Source organism: Notamacropus eugenii, chromosome 2 (genome assembly GCF_028372415.1).
Source record: "Notamacropus eugenii isolate mMacEug1 chromosome 2, mMacEug1.pri_v2, whole genome shotgun sequence".
NCBI lineage: Eukaryota > Metazoa > Chordata > Mammalia > Diprotodontia > Macropodidae > Notamacropus > Notamacropus eugenii.
The window spans coordinates 238252857-238267752 of NC_092873.1; the positions used below are offsets into that span (position 1 = coordinate 238252857).

At 34.8% G+C, this 14896-nt stretch overlaps 1 protein-coding gene across 15 annotated transcripts in view; it reads left to right on the top strand.

Moving 5' to 3' along the window:
• Positions 1-14896, top strand: part of ADGB (androglobin) — a 199920-nt gene that overhangs the window by 63001 nt on the left and 122023 nt on the right. For all 15 annotated transcript variants that reach the window (XM_072643645.1, XM_072643646.1, XM_072643647.1 and 12 more), the window contains 2 exons: positions 10316-10431; positions 14710-14884. In XM_072643645.1, coding sequence (XP_072499746.1) covers positions 10316-10431; positions 14710-14884 — 291 coding nt within the window. The remainder of the gene's footprint in view (positions 1-10315; positions 10432-14709; positions 14885-14896) is intronic.

Below are 14896 nucleotides of genomic sequence, written 5' to 3' on the forward strand. Positions count from 1 at the left end.
TTGAACATTCATTTTTTTTCAAGATTTTTATCAAGAGTTTGAGTTCCAAATTTTTTCTCCCTCCCTCCCTTCCCCTTCCCCAAGATGGAAAACCATCTGTTATAGGTTATACATGTATGTAAACATATTTCCACATTAGTCATTTTGTGAAAAAAGAAACAGAACAAAACAGAAAAGCCACAAGAAACAGAAAAACAAACAAAAAAGTGAAAATATTATGACTTCAATCAGCATTCAGACTCCATAGTTCTTTCCTTGGATGTAGGTAGCATTTTCTGTCATGAGTCTCTTAGAATTTTCTTGGATCATTGTATTGCTGAAAAAAGCTAAGTAAATCATAGTTGATCATCACAGTGTTAGTTACTGTGTAAAATGTTCTGGTTTTGCTCACTTCACTCAGTGTCAGTTCATATAAGTCTTTCCAGATTTTTCTGAAAACTGCTTGCTCATCATTTCTTATAGCACAATAGTATTCTATTACATAGGGCAGCTAGGTGGTGCAGTGGATAGAGCACCAATAAAGGAGTCAGGAGGACCTGAGTTCAAATCTCACCTCAGACACTTGACACTCACTGGCTGTGTGATCTTGGGCAAGTCACTTAACCCCAATTTGCCTCATCCTGGGTCATCTCCAGTCACCCTGATAAATATCTGGTCACTGGATTCAGATGGCTCTGGAGGAGAAGTGAGGCTGGTGACTTGCACAGCCCTCCCTCACTCAAAACAAAGTCAAGCGCCAGTCATGGCATTATTTCTCTGATGGCATGGTCTTCTTCGGCAACGAAAGATGAACACACATTCCATATATGGCAACTTGTTCAGCCATTCCCCAATTGGTAAGCATTCCCTCAGTTTCCAATTCTTTGCCACCACAGAAAGAACGGCTATAAATATTTTTGTACCTGTATGTCCTTTCCCCCTTTTCTATCATCAGTTTGGGATACAGACGTAGTAGTGGCATTGCTGGATCAAAGGGTATACACAGTTTGATTACTCTTTGGGCATAGTTTCAAATTGCTCTTGAGAATGGTTGGATCAGTTCACAGCTCCAGCAACAATGCATTCATTAGTGTTCCACCTTTCCCATATCCTCTCCAACATTTACCATTTTCCTGTTTTGTCATATTAGCCAATCTGATGTGGGATGGTATGGTATCACAGAGTAGTTTTAATTTGCATTTCTCTAATTAATAGTGATCTAGAACATTTTTTATATGACTATAGATAGCTTAAATTTTTTCAAATGTGTTTTCAAAGAAATTATTGGTAATATCCTTGAGTAAACACTAAAACCATCATGCAAGTTAATCATCTAATAGCTATTCTGAAACACATAATTTTTCATAATTCTGCCATTAAGTAGATGACCTTGAGCAAATCATTTACTCTCTCACAGTCTCAGTTTTCTTGTTCATAAAATTCAGTTCAATCATTTATCAAATGTATACTCTGTGCCTACTATACTGGAAACTTGAAATACAAAGATGAAGATAAAATTGTCCCAACTCTCAAGGAATGATAAATTAATTGTACCATCTAACTCACAGGGATGGTGCAAACAAGTCTTCCATAAGTAAGAATGGTGATTATTATTTGAAAAAAATGAGCCATATGCAATTTTAGGCAAAATAACATTCTCAGTATATAATATACATGTGAAGTTGGCCAAAAGTTTTTATTTTAAAATGTATAAAATTTGCCTTTATGTAGCTGGAAGTATTTTGTGTTTATAGAAGACGCTAGTTTATTATTAATGAAGCCCTAAATATGAAATTATAAAGAAAGTAACTCATTTAGCACCTATTTTGTGACTAGTAATATTTAACTTACATTCTTCTGTTTGTACTTGTAAAGCTCTCCTTTTAAATATGGTTGTTTAATGAAGAAAATGATTTCCATTATTGAGCAAATATGTAACAAAGTAATTTTTAAGCTAAAAAAAATGCAAGCTAACTCCCAAATATTAAACTACCCATGAAAAATATATGTGCTATATGTGTCAAGTATGTAGTATAATGTATCATACCACTCTAGGACTGTGAGCTCTCAGTCACTATTTAAACCTTTTATTGGTTCATAACATGCCTGTGAATTTTGGTACACCTGCAGATTTGCATCAAAGGAATGAAAAATGTTCCTTCTTATCCTATCCTAGCAATATCCCAATTTAGATTTCTGCCCTAAAGCAAAGCAAATTTGGGTTAAATATAAGGAAAAAAAATTCCTAATATACTCCCAGTAAATGTTTACCTACTTGGAACAAAATCAAGTCAAATAATCACAATGTTTATGTGTCCTAAATAATGATAATTAATGTTCCCTGATTTAATTCAACACATTGTTAGATTCATTATGCTAAACAATGACCTAGAAGGGCTGTAGAATATGTAAGTGGCTTATAAGATTAATTTCTTAAAGAACCATTAAGCTGGAAGGGAGTTGATAGTTTCTGAGTACTCTGTAATGGTCAGTAGGTTTTCTCATAGAATCTCAGAAATGGAAGAAGTTTCAAGTAGAACCTATATGAATTGTCATCGCCTCTATGATTTCCCTAGCAAATGTCATTGGGAATATTGCATATAGTTCTAGGTATCACATTTTAAGAAGAATAGTGACCAGTTGGACCATATTTTGAGGATAAATCATGGAATTAAAACTTTGACAGACAAGGATCACTTGAAGAACTGAGAATGCTTAGCTTGCAGAAGAGAAGGTATAGATGGCATAGGATTTAAAGGTTTGTCATGTAGAAAGGAAATTAGATTTAGTGGGGGACTTTTATCCCAGAGAGCAGAACTAGAAGCAATATGAAACATTGGAGAACAAATCCAGAGTTCAAAGTAAGGGGGAAAAAAGGTATTTAAACAATCAGACCTGGCCAAAAGTGGAATGAGCTTGCCTGAGACGACTCATCATTGGAGCTTTTTAGAAGAAGCTAGATAATCACTTGTGAGGGATGTTATGGGCAAGATTCATGCATTATGTAGGAGCTGGATGATATAACCACTGAGATCCCTTTTAATTGGAGGGCTCCATGACATTAAAAATAAATTCAGAATCCTAGAATTGTAGAGTTGGAAGGAACTTGATTTGCCATTTAATCCAACCATATATGAAGAAGAATCTTCCTCTTTATGACATCTCTGACAAATGGTGATCCTTCATTTTCAAGACTGTCTATGAAGAGGAACCCAGTATCTCTCTGGATATCTTGTTCAATTTTTGATATATCTTACTAGCAACAAGTTTTTCCTTTTGTTGTTGTTGAATTGTTTCAGTCATGTCCAACTCTCCTTGATCCCATTTGGGGTTTTCTTGGCAGAGATTCTAGAATGGTTTGCCCTTTCCTTCTCCAGCTCATTTTTTCATATAAGGAACCAGGCAACCTTAACTAGAGTTAACCCTAGTGCTCTATCCACTGCATCTGCTACTTTAAGGATTTCTATCCCTAAATGTGCTGGAGAAGAAAATGGCAAACCTTGACAGTGTCTTTGCCAAGAAAAGCACAAAAAGGAGTCACAGAGTTGGATGTGACTGAAAAGCAACAACATACAAAGTACTATACTAGGTTCAAAGAGAGTTACAAATCCTTTAACAAATGGACATGACAAAACAGAGAATGAAGATATGTAAGAAAGATACACACAAAGAAGTATGAAAATTCAGAGGGATGGATGATTTCTGGCTTGGAGGATCAGGGAAAGCTGAATGGAGGAGATAAGATTTGAACTGGGCCTTAAAGGTGGGGAGGATTCCAGCTGCTGCAGGCAAATTGTGAGCAGCTTATTGTGGATAGAAGAAATTGCATGGGCAAAGTAACACAAGTAAACAGTGAAGAGTAGCAGGAAATATTTTTTGGAGTCAGATTGAGGAGAACCTTGAATTGTGGGTTGAAGATTTTAGACTATTTAGTTGACAGTGGGTAGTCACAGAAGTGTATATGAAGGTGATTAAGAATCCATTAAAAAAGTAGAATAAAATTTAAATGAGAAAAGAGAAAAGGGAAAAAGAAATTTCTTCTAGGAATGATTCCCTTTACAATGATTTACTATAGAAAATTTAATTCAAATGTAATAATTTTATCAGTGTAAAACAATAATGGTATATTAACAGTATTTTATTGTGTAAATAATATAAAAAAGGATGAAATTATTTTTTAAGAATAAATTCTTTTGGGGCAGAGCCAGGATGGTGGGGTGAGAGCATGGACTCACCTCAGCTCTATCACAGATTCCTTCAGATACCTCTACAAAGAGAATCTGAACAAATTTCAGAGTGGCAGAATCCACTGGGAGACAGAGTGTAGCAGATCTCCAGTCTAGGAGAGCCCAGAAGGTTGACAGGAAGGATCTGTTACACCAGACTGGGGGAGTACAGAGTGCACGGTCAGTACCAGTGCACACCCTGCCATGGCAAAGCCGAGAAGGAACCGCTGAGCAGACTGAATCAGAAGCAGGAGTGTGGTTTCTCAAACATATCATCCCAGGACAGTGAAATTGAGTGAGACAGAGGTGCAGGACCCCTGTAACAGCAGTAGCCACTCCTGAGACTATCAGCCTGCAGAATAAATGTTTGCAAGTCACCTACTTATGCTTCTGGGAGTCAAGATGGTGGAGTGATATCTATAAGTGCTCGTACCCTCCCCTTGTTGACCTTGAAAAACCCAGAGAATATTTCCCCAGGAAAAGTCCTGGAATAATGGGATCACCTGCAGGGGTAAACAGTCTCAGCTCGAGAGGCTAGGAAAATCGTCAAGGAGACACTGTCTTGCTGTGGCTGAAGGGGACCAGTGCAGGACTGGAGCTGCCTCCACCTCAGTGAACCAGGAAAAGATCCTGAGCTCCAAGAGAGTGGGACCCTTAAATGCCAACACCAAGACCCCAGGCATGCCTTAGCACAGCCAGGGGAATTGGGAAGACACCAGCACAGATGGAGATTCACCAATCCCTGAGCCTGCCTATGCTCCAGCTCGGGGAAGAAGACCTTCTGCACCAAACCCCTTCCCCACACCTCACACAGTGAGCTTCAGGGTAACTCCAGGGAAACTCAGAAAGACTTCTTCTGGCCTCTGCCTTGGCACATCAGCCAGTTCAGCACCAGGTAAGTATTCTAGCTTCTAACTGAAAGAACTAGAGACCACAACACACAAAGCTTCAAGTTCTCAGCAGAAGAACTGTGAGACAGAGCCCCCTGTGCCCCAGAAGCAGAGGTCCACTTTAAAAGCCAGGCAAAAGGCAATCATCATGAGCAAGAAGCAAACCAGAAAAGAAGAGACCATAGAGACAAAGACCAAAATAGGAATATAGAAGAGGTCAGCATTGAGACTGTACTCCCATCTGAAGCCTCAGAAGGTGTGTACAAAGAGCATTTTAGAAAAGCTTAAGAAGAATTTTAAAAGCCAGATTAGAGAGGTAGAAGACAAATTGTCCAATGATTTTAAAAATGTGAAAAAAAATTCACAGAAGAATTTAGAAGGAAAATTGGGCAAATGGAAAAGAAAACGCAAAACCTAACTGGAAAAATTGGACAAATGGAAAAGGAAATACCAAACCTAAGTGGAAAAAATAACTCCTTAAAAGGAACAATTGGGCAAATGGAAAAGGAAATGCAAAAGTTAACTGAAGAAAACAATGTATTCGAAATTAGAATTGGGCAAGTAAAAGCTAATGACTCTATGAGACATAAAAAATCAATACAACAAAATCTAAAGAATGAAAAAAAAAGAAAGTTTAAAATATCTCATTGGAAAAACAACTGACCTGGAAAATAGATTCAGGAGAGAAAATCTAAGAATTATTGGTCTACTGGAAAGCCATGTTGAAAAAAAGAACCTGAACAATATCTTCCAAGAAGTCATCAAGGAAAACTGCCCTGAGATCCTAGATCCAGAGGGTAAAATAGTCATTGAAAGAATCCACTAATTACCTTCTGAAAGAGATCCCAAACTGAAAATGACAAGGAATATTGTTGCCAAATTCCAGAACTATCAAGTTAAGGAAAAAATACTGCAAGCAGCCAGAAAGAAACAATGCAGATATTGAGGAACTACAGTCAGGATCACACAGGACCCCTTCTACATTAAAAGATTGGAGGGATTGGAATATGATATTCTGTAAGGCAGAGGAGCTTGACTATAACCAAGGATCAATTACCCAGCAAAACTGAGCATAATATTTTAGGCAAGGAGATGGGCGTTCAATGAAATAAGGGATTTCCAGACCATCTTGATAAAATGGCCTGAAGTCAATAGGAAATTTGATTTTCAAGTGTAAGTCTCAAGAAAGGCATAAATAGGTAAACAAAAAAAAAAAAAAGAAAAACTTGTTGTTCAATATGGCAAACTGTTTACTGTCAAAAATTTAAACTCTTGTGAAGGAAAAGGGAGAACTAAAAACATAAATGGGGGAATAGGATAAGGAGAAAGACACAGATAGTAATCATAATGTGAATGGAATGAACTCTTTCATAAAATGGAGGTGTATAGCAGAATGGGTTAAAAACCATAATCCAACAATATGTTGTTTACAAGAAAAACATTTGAAACAGGGATACACACAGGGTAAAGGTAAAAGGTTGGAGCAGAATATATTATGCTTCAATTAATGTAGGAAAAAGCAGGGGTAGCAATCCTAACCTCAGAAGAAGCAAAAGCAGAAATAGATCTAATCAAAAGAGATAAGGAAGAAAACAATATCCTGCTAAAAGACATAAGCAATGAAGGGTGTATCATTACTAAACATATATGCATGAAGTGGTATAGCATCTAGACAGAGGAGAAGTTAAGGCAGTTACAGGAAGAAATAGACAGCAAAACTATACTAGTGGGGGACCTCAGCCTCCCACCTCTCTGAACTTAATAAATCTGACCTCAAAATAAACAAGACGTTAAAGAGGTGAAGAGAACTCTGGGTAAGGGAGATATGATAGAAGGAAGAAAACCAAATTACTAATATCAAAAATGAAAAGGATGAACTCACCACCAATGAGGAGGAAATTAAAACACTAATTAAAAATTACTTTCCCCAACTGTATGCCCGTAAATTTGACAATGTAAGTGAAATGGATGAAAATTTAAAAAATAGAAATTGCCCAGACTAACAGAAGAGGAAATTGAATACTTAAGTAACCCCATCTCAGAAAAAGAAATTGAACAAGTCATCAATGTACTCCCTAGGAAAAATTCTCTGGGACTAGATGATTTTACAAGTGAATTCTATCAAACATTTAAAGAACAGTTAATTCCAATACTATATAAACTATTTGGGAAAATTGGCAAAGAAGGAGTCCTACCAAATTCTTTTTATGATATAAATATGGTTCTGATCCATAAATCAGGAAAAGCCAAAACTTGTAGACCAATTTTGCTAATGAATATAGATGCAAAAATTTTCAGTAAGATACTAGCAAAAAGAATACAACAACTTGTCGCAAGAATAATACATTATGATCAGGTAGGATTTTATAGCAGGAATGCAGGGCTGGTTCAATATTAGGAAAACTATCAGCGTTAACGATAATATCAACAACAAAACGAATAGAAACCATATGATTATCTCAGTAGATGCAGAAAAACTTTTGACAAAATACAACACCCATTCCTATTGAAAACACTGGAGAGCATGGGTATAAATGGAGCCTTCCTTAAAATAATGAGCAGTATCTACGTAAAACCGTCAGCAAGCATTATATGTGATGAGGATAAGCTAGATACGTTTCCAGTAAGATCGGGGTCAAACAAAACTGTCCATTGTCACTAGCGTTTTTCAATATGGTACTAGAAATGTTAGCTTTAGCAGTAAGAGGAGAAAAAGAAATTGAAGGAATTAGAATAGGCAAAAAATAAAGTATGTTATAGAGAATTCCTAGAGAATCAAGGAAAAAACTACATGAAATAATAAACAACTTTGGCAAAGTTGCAGGTTACAAAATAAACCCACACAAATCATCTGCATTTGTATATATTACTAACAAACCCAATAGCAACAGATAGAGAAATCCCATTTAAAGCTACATTAGACACTATAAAATATCTGGGAGTTCTCCTGCCAAAACAAATCCAGGGACTATATGAGCCCAATTACAAAAGACTTCACACAAATAAAGTGAGATCTAAGTGATTGGAAAATCAGTTGCTCATGGGTAGGCTTAGCTAATATAATAAAAATGATAATTTTACCTAAATTAGTAGACCTATTCTGTGCCCTACCAATCAAACTACCAGAAAATTATTTTCTAGAGCTAGAAAAAAAATGTCAAAATTCCTCTGGAAGAACAAAAGGTCCAGAATATCAAGGGAATTTAGGAAAAGAAATGCTAGGGAAGGTGCCCTAGCCCCACTACATCTCAAATTGTATTATAATGCAGCAAGCATCAGAACTACTTGTTATTGGCTAACAAATAGAGGGGTAGATTAGTGGAATAGGTTAGCAACTCAAGATACAGTATTCAATGAATATAGCAATCAACTGTTTGATAAACCCAAGGACCCCAGCTTCTGGGATAAGAACTCACTGACAAAAACTGCTGGGAAAAGTTAGCAGAAACTGGGCATAGACAGATGCCTAACACTGTACACAAGAATAAAGTCCAAATAGATATATGATCTAGGTATAAAGGCTGATACTATAAACAAGTTAGAGAGCAAGGAATAGTGTATTTGTCAGATTTATGGAGAATGGAGAAATTTATGATCAAACGAGAGAGAGAACATTATGAAATACAAAATGGATAATTTTGATTACATTAAATTGAACAGTTTTTGCACAAACAAACCCACTACAACCGAGATTAGGAGGGAAGCAGAAAGCTGGGATGGAATTTTTGCAACTAGTATCTGTGATAAAGGTCTCATTTCTAAAATATATAGAGAACTGAGTTGAACGTACAAGAATACAAGTCATTCCCCAATTGATAAATGGTCAAAGGATATGAACAGGCAGTTTTCAGAGGAAGAAATTAAAGCTCTCTATAGTCATATGACAAAATGCTCTAAATCACTATTGATTAGAGAGATGCACAGCTATCAGATTGGCTAACATGACAAAACAGGAAGATGATAAATGTTGGAGAAGATGTGGGAGAATTGGAACACTAATTCATTGTTGGTGGAGCTGTGAGCTGATCCAGTCATTCTGGAGTGCAGTTTGGAACTATGCCCAAAAGGCTGTAAAAATGTGCATACCCTTTGACCCAGCAATATCACTTCTAGGACTGTATCCCAAAGAGATCATAAAAATGGGAAAAGGACCCACATATTCAAAAATATTTATAGCAGCTCTCTTTGTGTGGCTAAGAACTGGAAATCGGGGGGATGCCTATCAATTGGGGAATGATTGAACAAGTTGTGGCATATGAATGTAAAGGAATACTATTGTGCCATAAGAAACCATGAACGGGAGGACTTCAGAAAAACCTGGAAAAACTATGAATTGATGCTGAGTGAAATGAGCAGAACCAGGAGAACATTGTACACAGTAACAGCCACAGTGTGTGAGGACTGTTTATGATACACTCAGCCCTTTACAGCAATGCAAGGATCTAAAACATTCCCAAAGGACTCTTGAGGTCAAATGCCATTCACATCAAGAGAAAGAACTATGGAATCGGAACACAGCATGAAGCAGACTGTCTTCTCTTGTGATATATTTTGTGTTTTCTCATGGTTTCTCCCACTCATTTTAATTCTCCTACACAACATGACTAATGTGAAAATGTGTTTAGTAAGAATGAATGTGTAGAACTCATATAAGATTGCTTGCCATCTTGGGGAGGGAGTGAGGAGGGAGAGGTAGAAAATTTAAGACTTATGGAAAACTGAAAACAAGTTAAAAAAAGGGAAAAAAGAATAAATTCTATTTTCACTGGCTATTATTCATCTTCCTATTTATGCATTGTTTCTTAAAAGTCATTCACTGAAAGTTAGATTTATATTAGTTTTTTGTTTTTTCCTTCTATTTGAAACAAAATAGAGGTTTTATAGTTGACAGCCAAGGTAATTTCCAACATCACAATCCTTACCTTTGAGACTTCCTCCAAAATTGAGCAGTCTGAGGTGGTAGGTAGAGAAAAATTTAACAATGTGTATCACTGCAATGTGCTTTTAAAGTATTTATGATGTTACCATGAAGGTTAGAATAATGAAGCATTATGTAAAATAAACTTGTATTATTTGCAGCTTAACATTAATTTCTAAATATTATTCCCCCCAATTTCTCATTAGCTAAGATATGTTTAGATGGAGATTTGAACCAGATGTGATGACATATTTAAAGACTCATTTTAGTGTATTAATTATTATGTGATTTTTTGTTTTTAGCTGGAGTAGTAGCAGGGGTTCAACCATTTGTTCCACCATTGCCTCAGATGGTGGTATATGGTACTTTTACACCTTTGAATTTGTTTGAAAAGAAGATCTTTACACTGGAGAAAATGGTGAGTAGTACACTCGCTATGATTTGATTATATTTTAAGTCCTAGTGTTTCAGCTTCGCATAGTGGAGAACCAGGAGAACTGGACACAGGGAAATTCGGGATCCGGTACGCAATCTGCCCCTAATTCATGGTGAATCTTTGGCCCAGGCAGTTGATTTACTCACCTAAAACTTAATTACTTCATCATTAAAATGGAGCTGTTCAGCTAAATTAGCTTTGAGGTATTTTCCAATTTGAAGATAAATTGGAAGTGAAACAATTAGGATTAGTCTGCAAGCATGTAGGCAAAAAGCCTATTATCCTTGGGGAAGTCTAACTCTTCCTTTATGTCACTTCATTTATTATTATTTTTGTTATTATTATTTTGTCATCCAGATCTTTAATTCCTAAAAGGCTTTGTGCTGAGCCCTCTGGCAATTAAGCTTACCACAAGTAGAATATATGAATGTTTGTTTTGTGAGGTTAGAAAGAACTTGTATAAATATTGAATGCAAATTAGGTTGAAATGGAGAAGCCCCAACATAGGGTCTTCCATGTTCAATTTACAATTTGCATTTAAATTTGCCGTCTGGATGATGTGCCTTGTTGCATAATATAATCATCTCTGTTGCTCTCTCTGGATGTTGTTACCTCTCTCTTCCTCACTACCATTGTCATATTGCTGGAATAATAGGATCTATAAAAAACCTTTTTGGTCATCTAGCCAGTTATTTTATTTTACAAATGATGAAACTGAAAGTCTGAGAGGTACTGTGACAGCGCCAGCACTCAAGCCCAGGTCTTCTGATTTCAGAACTCATGCCCTTTCTGTTGTATTATGCTGCCTCTCTGAGGCATGATGCTGGTTCTGTGGAACTACATTTTGTGATACTAAAACAAAAAAGTTAACATTAAAACATGGAGTTCTAAAGACTTGGTGCTAATTTGCCCAGTTATATGCCAATAAATTTAACAATTTAAGTGAAATGGAAAAATATTATGTGTATATATATATATATATATACATATATATATATATATATAAACTTAGAATAGCAAAAGAGGAAATAGACTATCTAAATAGACCTATTTTAGAAAAAGAAATTGAACAGGCAATAAATGGGCCTCTTAAGAAAAAAAATCACCAGAACCAAATGATGAATTCTGTTAAACATTTAAAGACCAGCTAATGCCAATATTAAGTAAATTATTTGGAATAATAGGTAAAGAAGAGGTCCTTCCAAACGCCTTTTTATGGAACAAATAAGATGTTGATACATAGACCAGGAAAACTAAAAACAGAGAAAGAAAATTATAGACCAATTTTGTTAATGAATATGGATACAAAAATAAGATTCTAGCTAGGAGATTGCAATAACATATTACGAAGATTGTACCTTGTGACCAAGTGGGATTTATACCATGAATATTGGGATGGTTTAACATAAAGAAGATTATTAATATAATTGAGTATATGCATTTCACTTAAATTGTTAAATCATCAAAAAATAATTTTACTGAATTAGAAAATATAATAACAATTCATTTGGAAGAATGAAAGATCAAGAATATTAAGGGAAGTAATGAAAAAAATATTTATAGTTAATGGAAGGAAGTTTAGCAGTACCAAATCTTAAATTGTATCATAAGGTGGTAATTATATTCCCAAGACATATATGTAATCTTGATAGGGAGAATAATGGAGAAAGAAAGCCATAGACAAATATTCCTAATGAATATTGATGCAAAATGTAAAATGAAATAGTAATAAGGAAACTGCATCTACATATCACAAAGATTATAAACCATTACCAGACAGACTGAATTTACACAAGGAATTCAGGGCTAGTTCAATTCTAGGAAAACTATAAGCATAATTGACCATATTAATAACAAAGACAACAAAAATCATGTGACTATCTAAATTGATGCTGGAAATGTTTTTGAAAATATGCAACAGCCATTTCTGTTAAAAACCCTATAAACTATAGGAATAAATTGAACTTTTCTTCAAATAATAAGCATTATCTATCTATAAAGTCAAGAGTCAGAATTATCTTTAATGGTTATAAGTTAGAGGCCTTTCCAAAAAGATCGAAGATAAAACAAATATGTCTATTATCACCATTACTCTTCAATAAAGTACTTGGCTAGATGTATTAGTTGTAGCGATATGAAAAGAAAAATAAGTTGAAGAGGAAATAAATTATCACTTTTTGCAGATGATATGATGGCTTACTTAGAGAATGCTAGAGAGTCAACTAAAATAACTTAGAAATAATTAACAACTTTGACAAAATTGCAAGATAAAAAATAAAACCACGGAAAGCATCAGTATTTCTGTATATTACCAGTAAAATCTGTCAGAAAGAGAAAGAAAGATAACTTTCATTTAAAATAACTACAGACTTGGGAGTCTATCTGCTAATACACTCAGAGGAGCTTTCTGAACACAGTTACAAAACACTCTTTACAAAAATAAGTATGGATCTAAATAATTGGAATGAATTGCTCATGGATAGGGCAAGTCAATATAATAAAATATAATGCTAGCTAAATTAGTGTATTTATTTAGTGATATGACAACCAAATTACCAAAGGATTACTTTAGAGAGCTAGGAAAAATAATAACACAATCTGGAGGAAAAACAAATAAAGAGTATCAGAAGAATTATTGAGAAAAAAAGAGGTAAGGAAAGAGACTTGGCAGCATCAGATCTCAGATTATGTTGCAAAGCTGAAATCATTTAAAACAATTTTATACTGGATAATAAATAGAGAAGTTAATCAGTGGTATATATTAGATAAAGAATATATAGAAGTAATGAGCATAGTAGACATTAGGACAAGAACTCACTATTTGATAAAAAATGTTAGGAAAACTTTTATGTAGTCTGGCAGATATTAAGTATACATCAACATCTCACAATTTATGTCAAGACAAACTCCAAATGGGTACATGATTTAGACAGCCCCCCCCAAAAAAGATGAAACCTATAAAAATTAGAGGAGAATGGAAGGCAGTCAGATCTATGGATGGGGGAGAGTTCATTACCAAATGAGATAGAAGTTAGTAGGAGGTAAAATGGACAATTTTGATTATGTAAAATTAAAAAGTTTAAAGCAAATCCAAATGCAGCTAAAATTAGATGAGAAGCAAGAAATTTGGGGAAAAAAACCACTGATAACTTTTAAAGATATGTAGGGAACTGACTTGGTAAATGACTTAAGCATATGAATAGGCAACTTTCAGAGAAAGAATACAAGTTATCAATAACCATGTGGAAAAAATGTTCTAAATTACTAATTACTACTAATAATAGAAATATAAATTAAAAAAAAACTTGAAGTACAACCTCACATCTCTCAGAATGGCAAAGTTGACAAAAAAGGCAAATAATAAATGCTAAAGACACTATGGGAAAACAGGTACATTATTGCATTGTTGGCCACATCTAGCCATTCTGAAAGCAATTTAAAAATAGATTGCAAAAGCTATTAAACCATGTATACCTTTTGATCCATCAGTATCAACTGTAGAGGACATATTCTTCCTATTAAAAATGTTCTGAGAACTTTAATGGTTTTAGCTTTACATTTTATCTAAATATAGTATTTAAAATAGTACTTTATTTCTGTCATCCTAGGCTATGGCTTGATAAATACTAGCAATAAAGGGTACTGTTCAAGTGCTTATATGACTCAGTTTTACTGAGGCTCAATTGGATTAAAAGTAGGATTAGGATATCTAATCATATTTGGGAACATTTATCATGACAATGCTATTGGAATTTGAAATTCACAATAGGACACAACTTATGAGTTTCTTTGTTAGCAGTTAATTGTCTAAATGTAGAGTATCTTCAAATGAAGCAGTGACAACTGTCTACCTTTTAGCTATTAAAAAGTACTAATTACTTTTTAATATTATAATACATTATTCTTTGGAGTCAGGGACCCGGATTTAAATATTGGTTACTTTAAGTGGGTTGAGGTAATTGATTGACTTATTTGGTCCCCACCCTCATGGTGACCTTTAGCAAATTGTTTAACTTCACTGAACCTCAATTTCTTCATCTACAAAATGGGGTTGTTAATATTTGAAATATCTAAAAAATTTCAAATTTTGTTACAATGCATGCCATTACCATGATCTTCTAAAGCAATTTTCAAAGCCTGACTGGTATATGACCCTTTTCAAACAATACAATAAAATTTTTCTTCAGTTGAATTTAACTCAGAATTCAAAGGATACTTTTTCCCTCATTCTCTTTGTCATATCGATCCTGTGTCTTTTAGACAGAATCTGCTGAGAAGCTCAGAGAATATGGACTTTTCCATATACGTAGCCATCCTGTGCTGGTGACCAGAACTAGGTCTTGTCCACTTACAGCTCCACCAAAACCACCCCCTGTACCTGCTTGGAAACTTATTCGCCAAAAGAAAGAGACTGTTGTGACAGATGAGCCTCAAGGTTTGTTTCTTA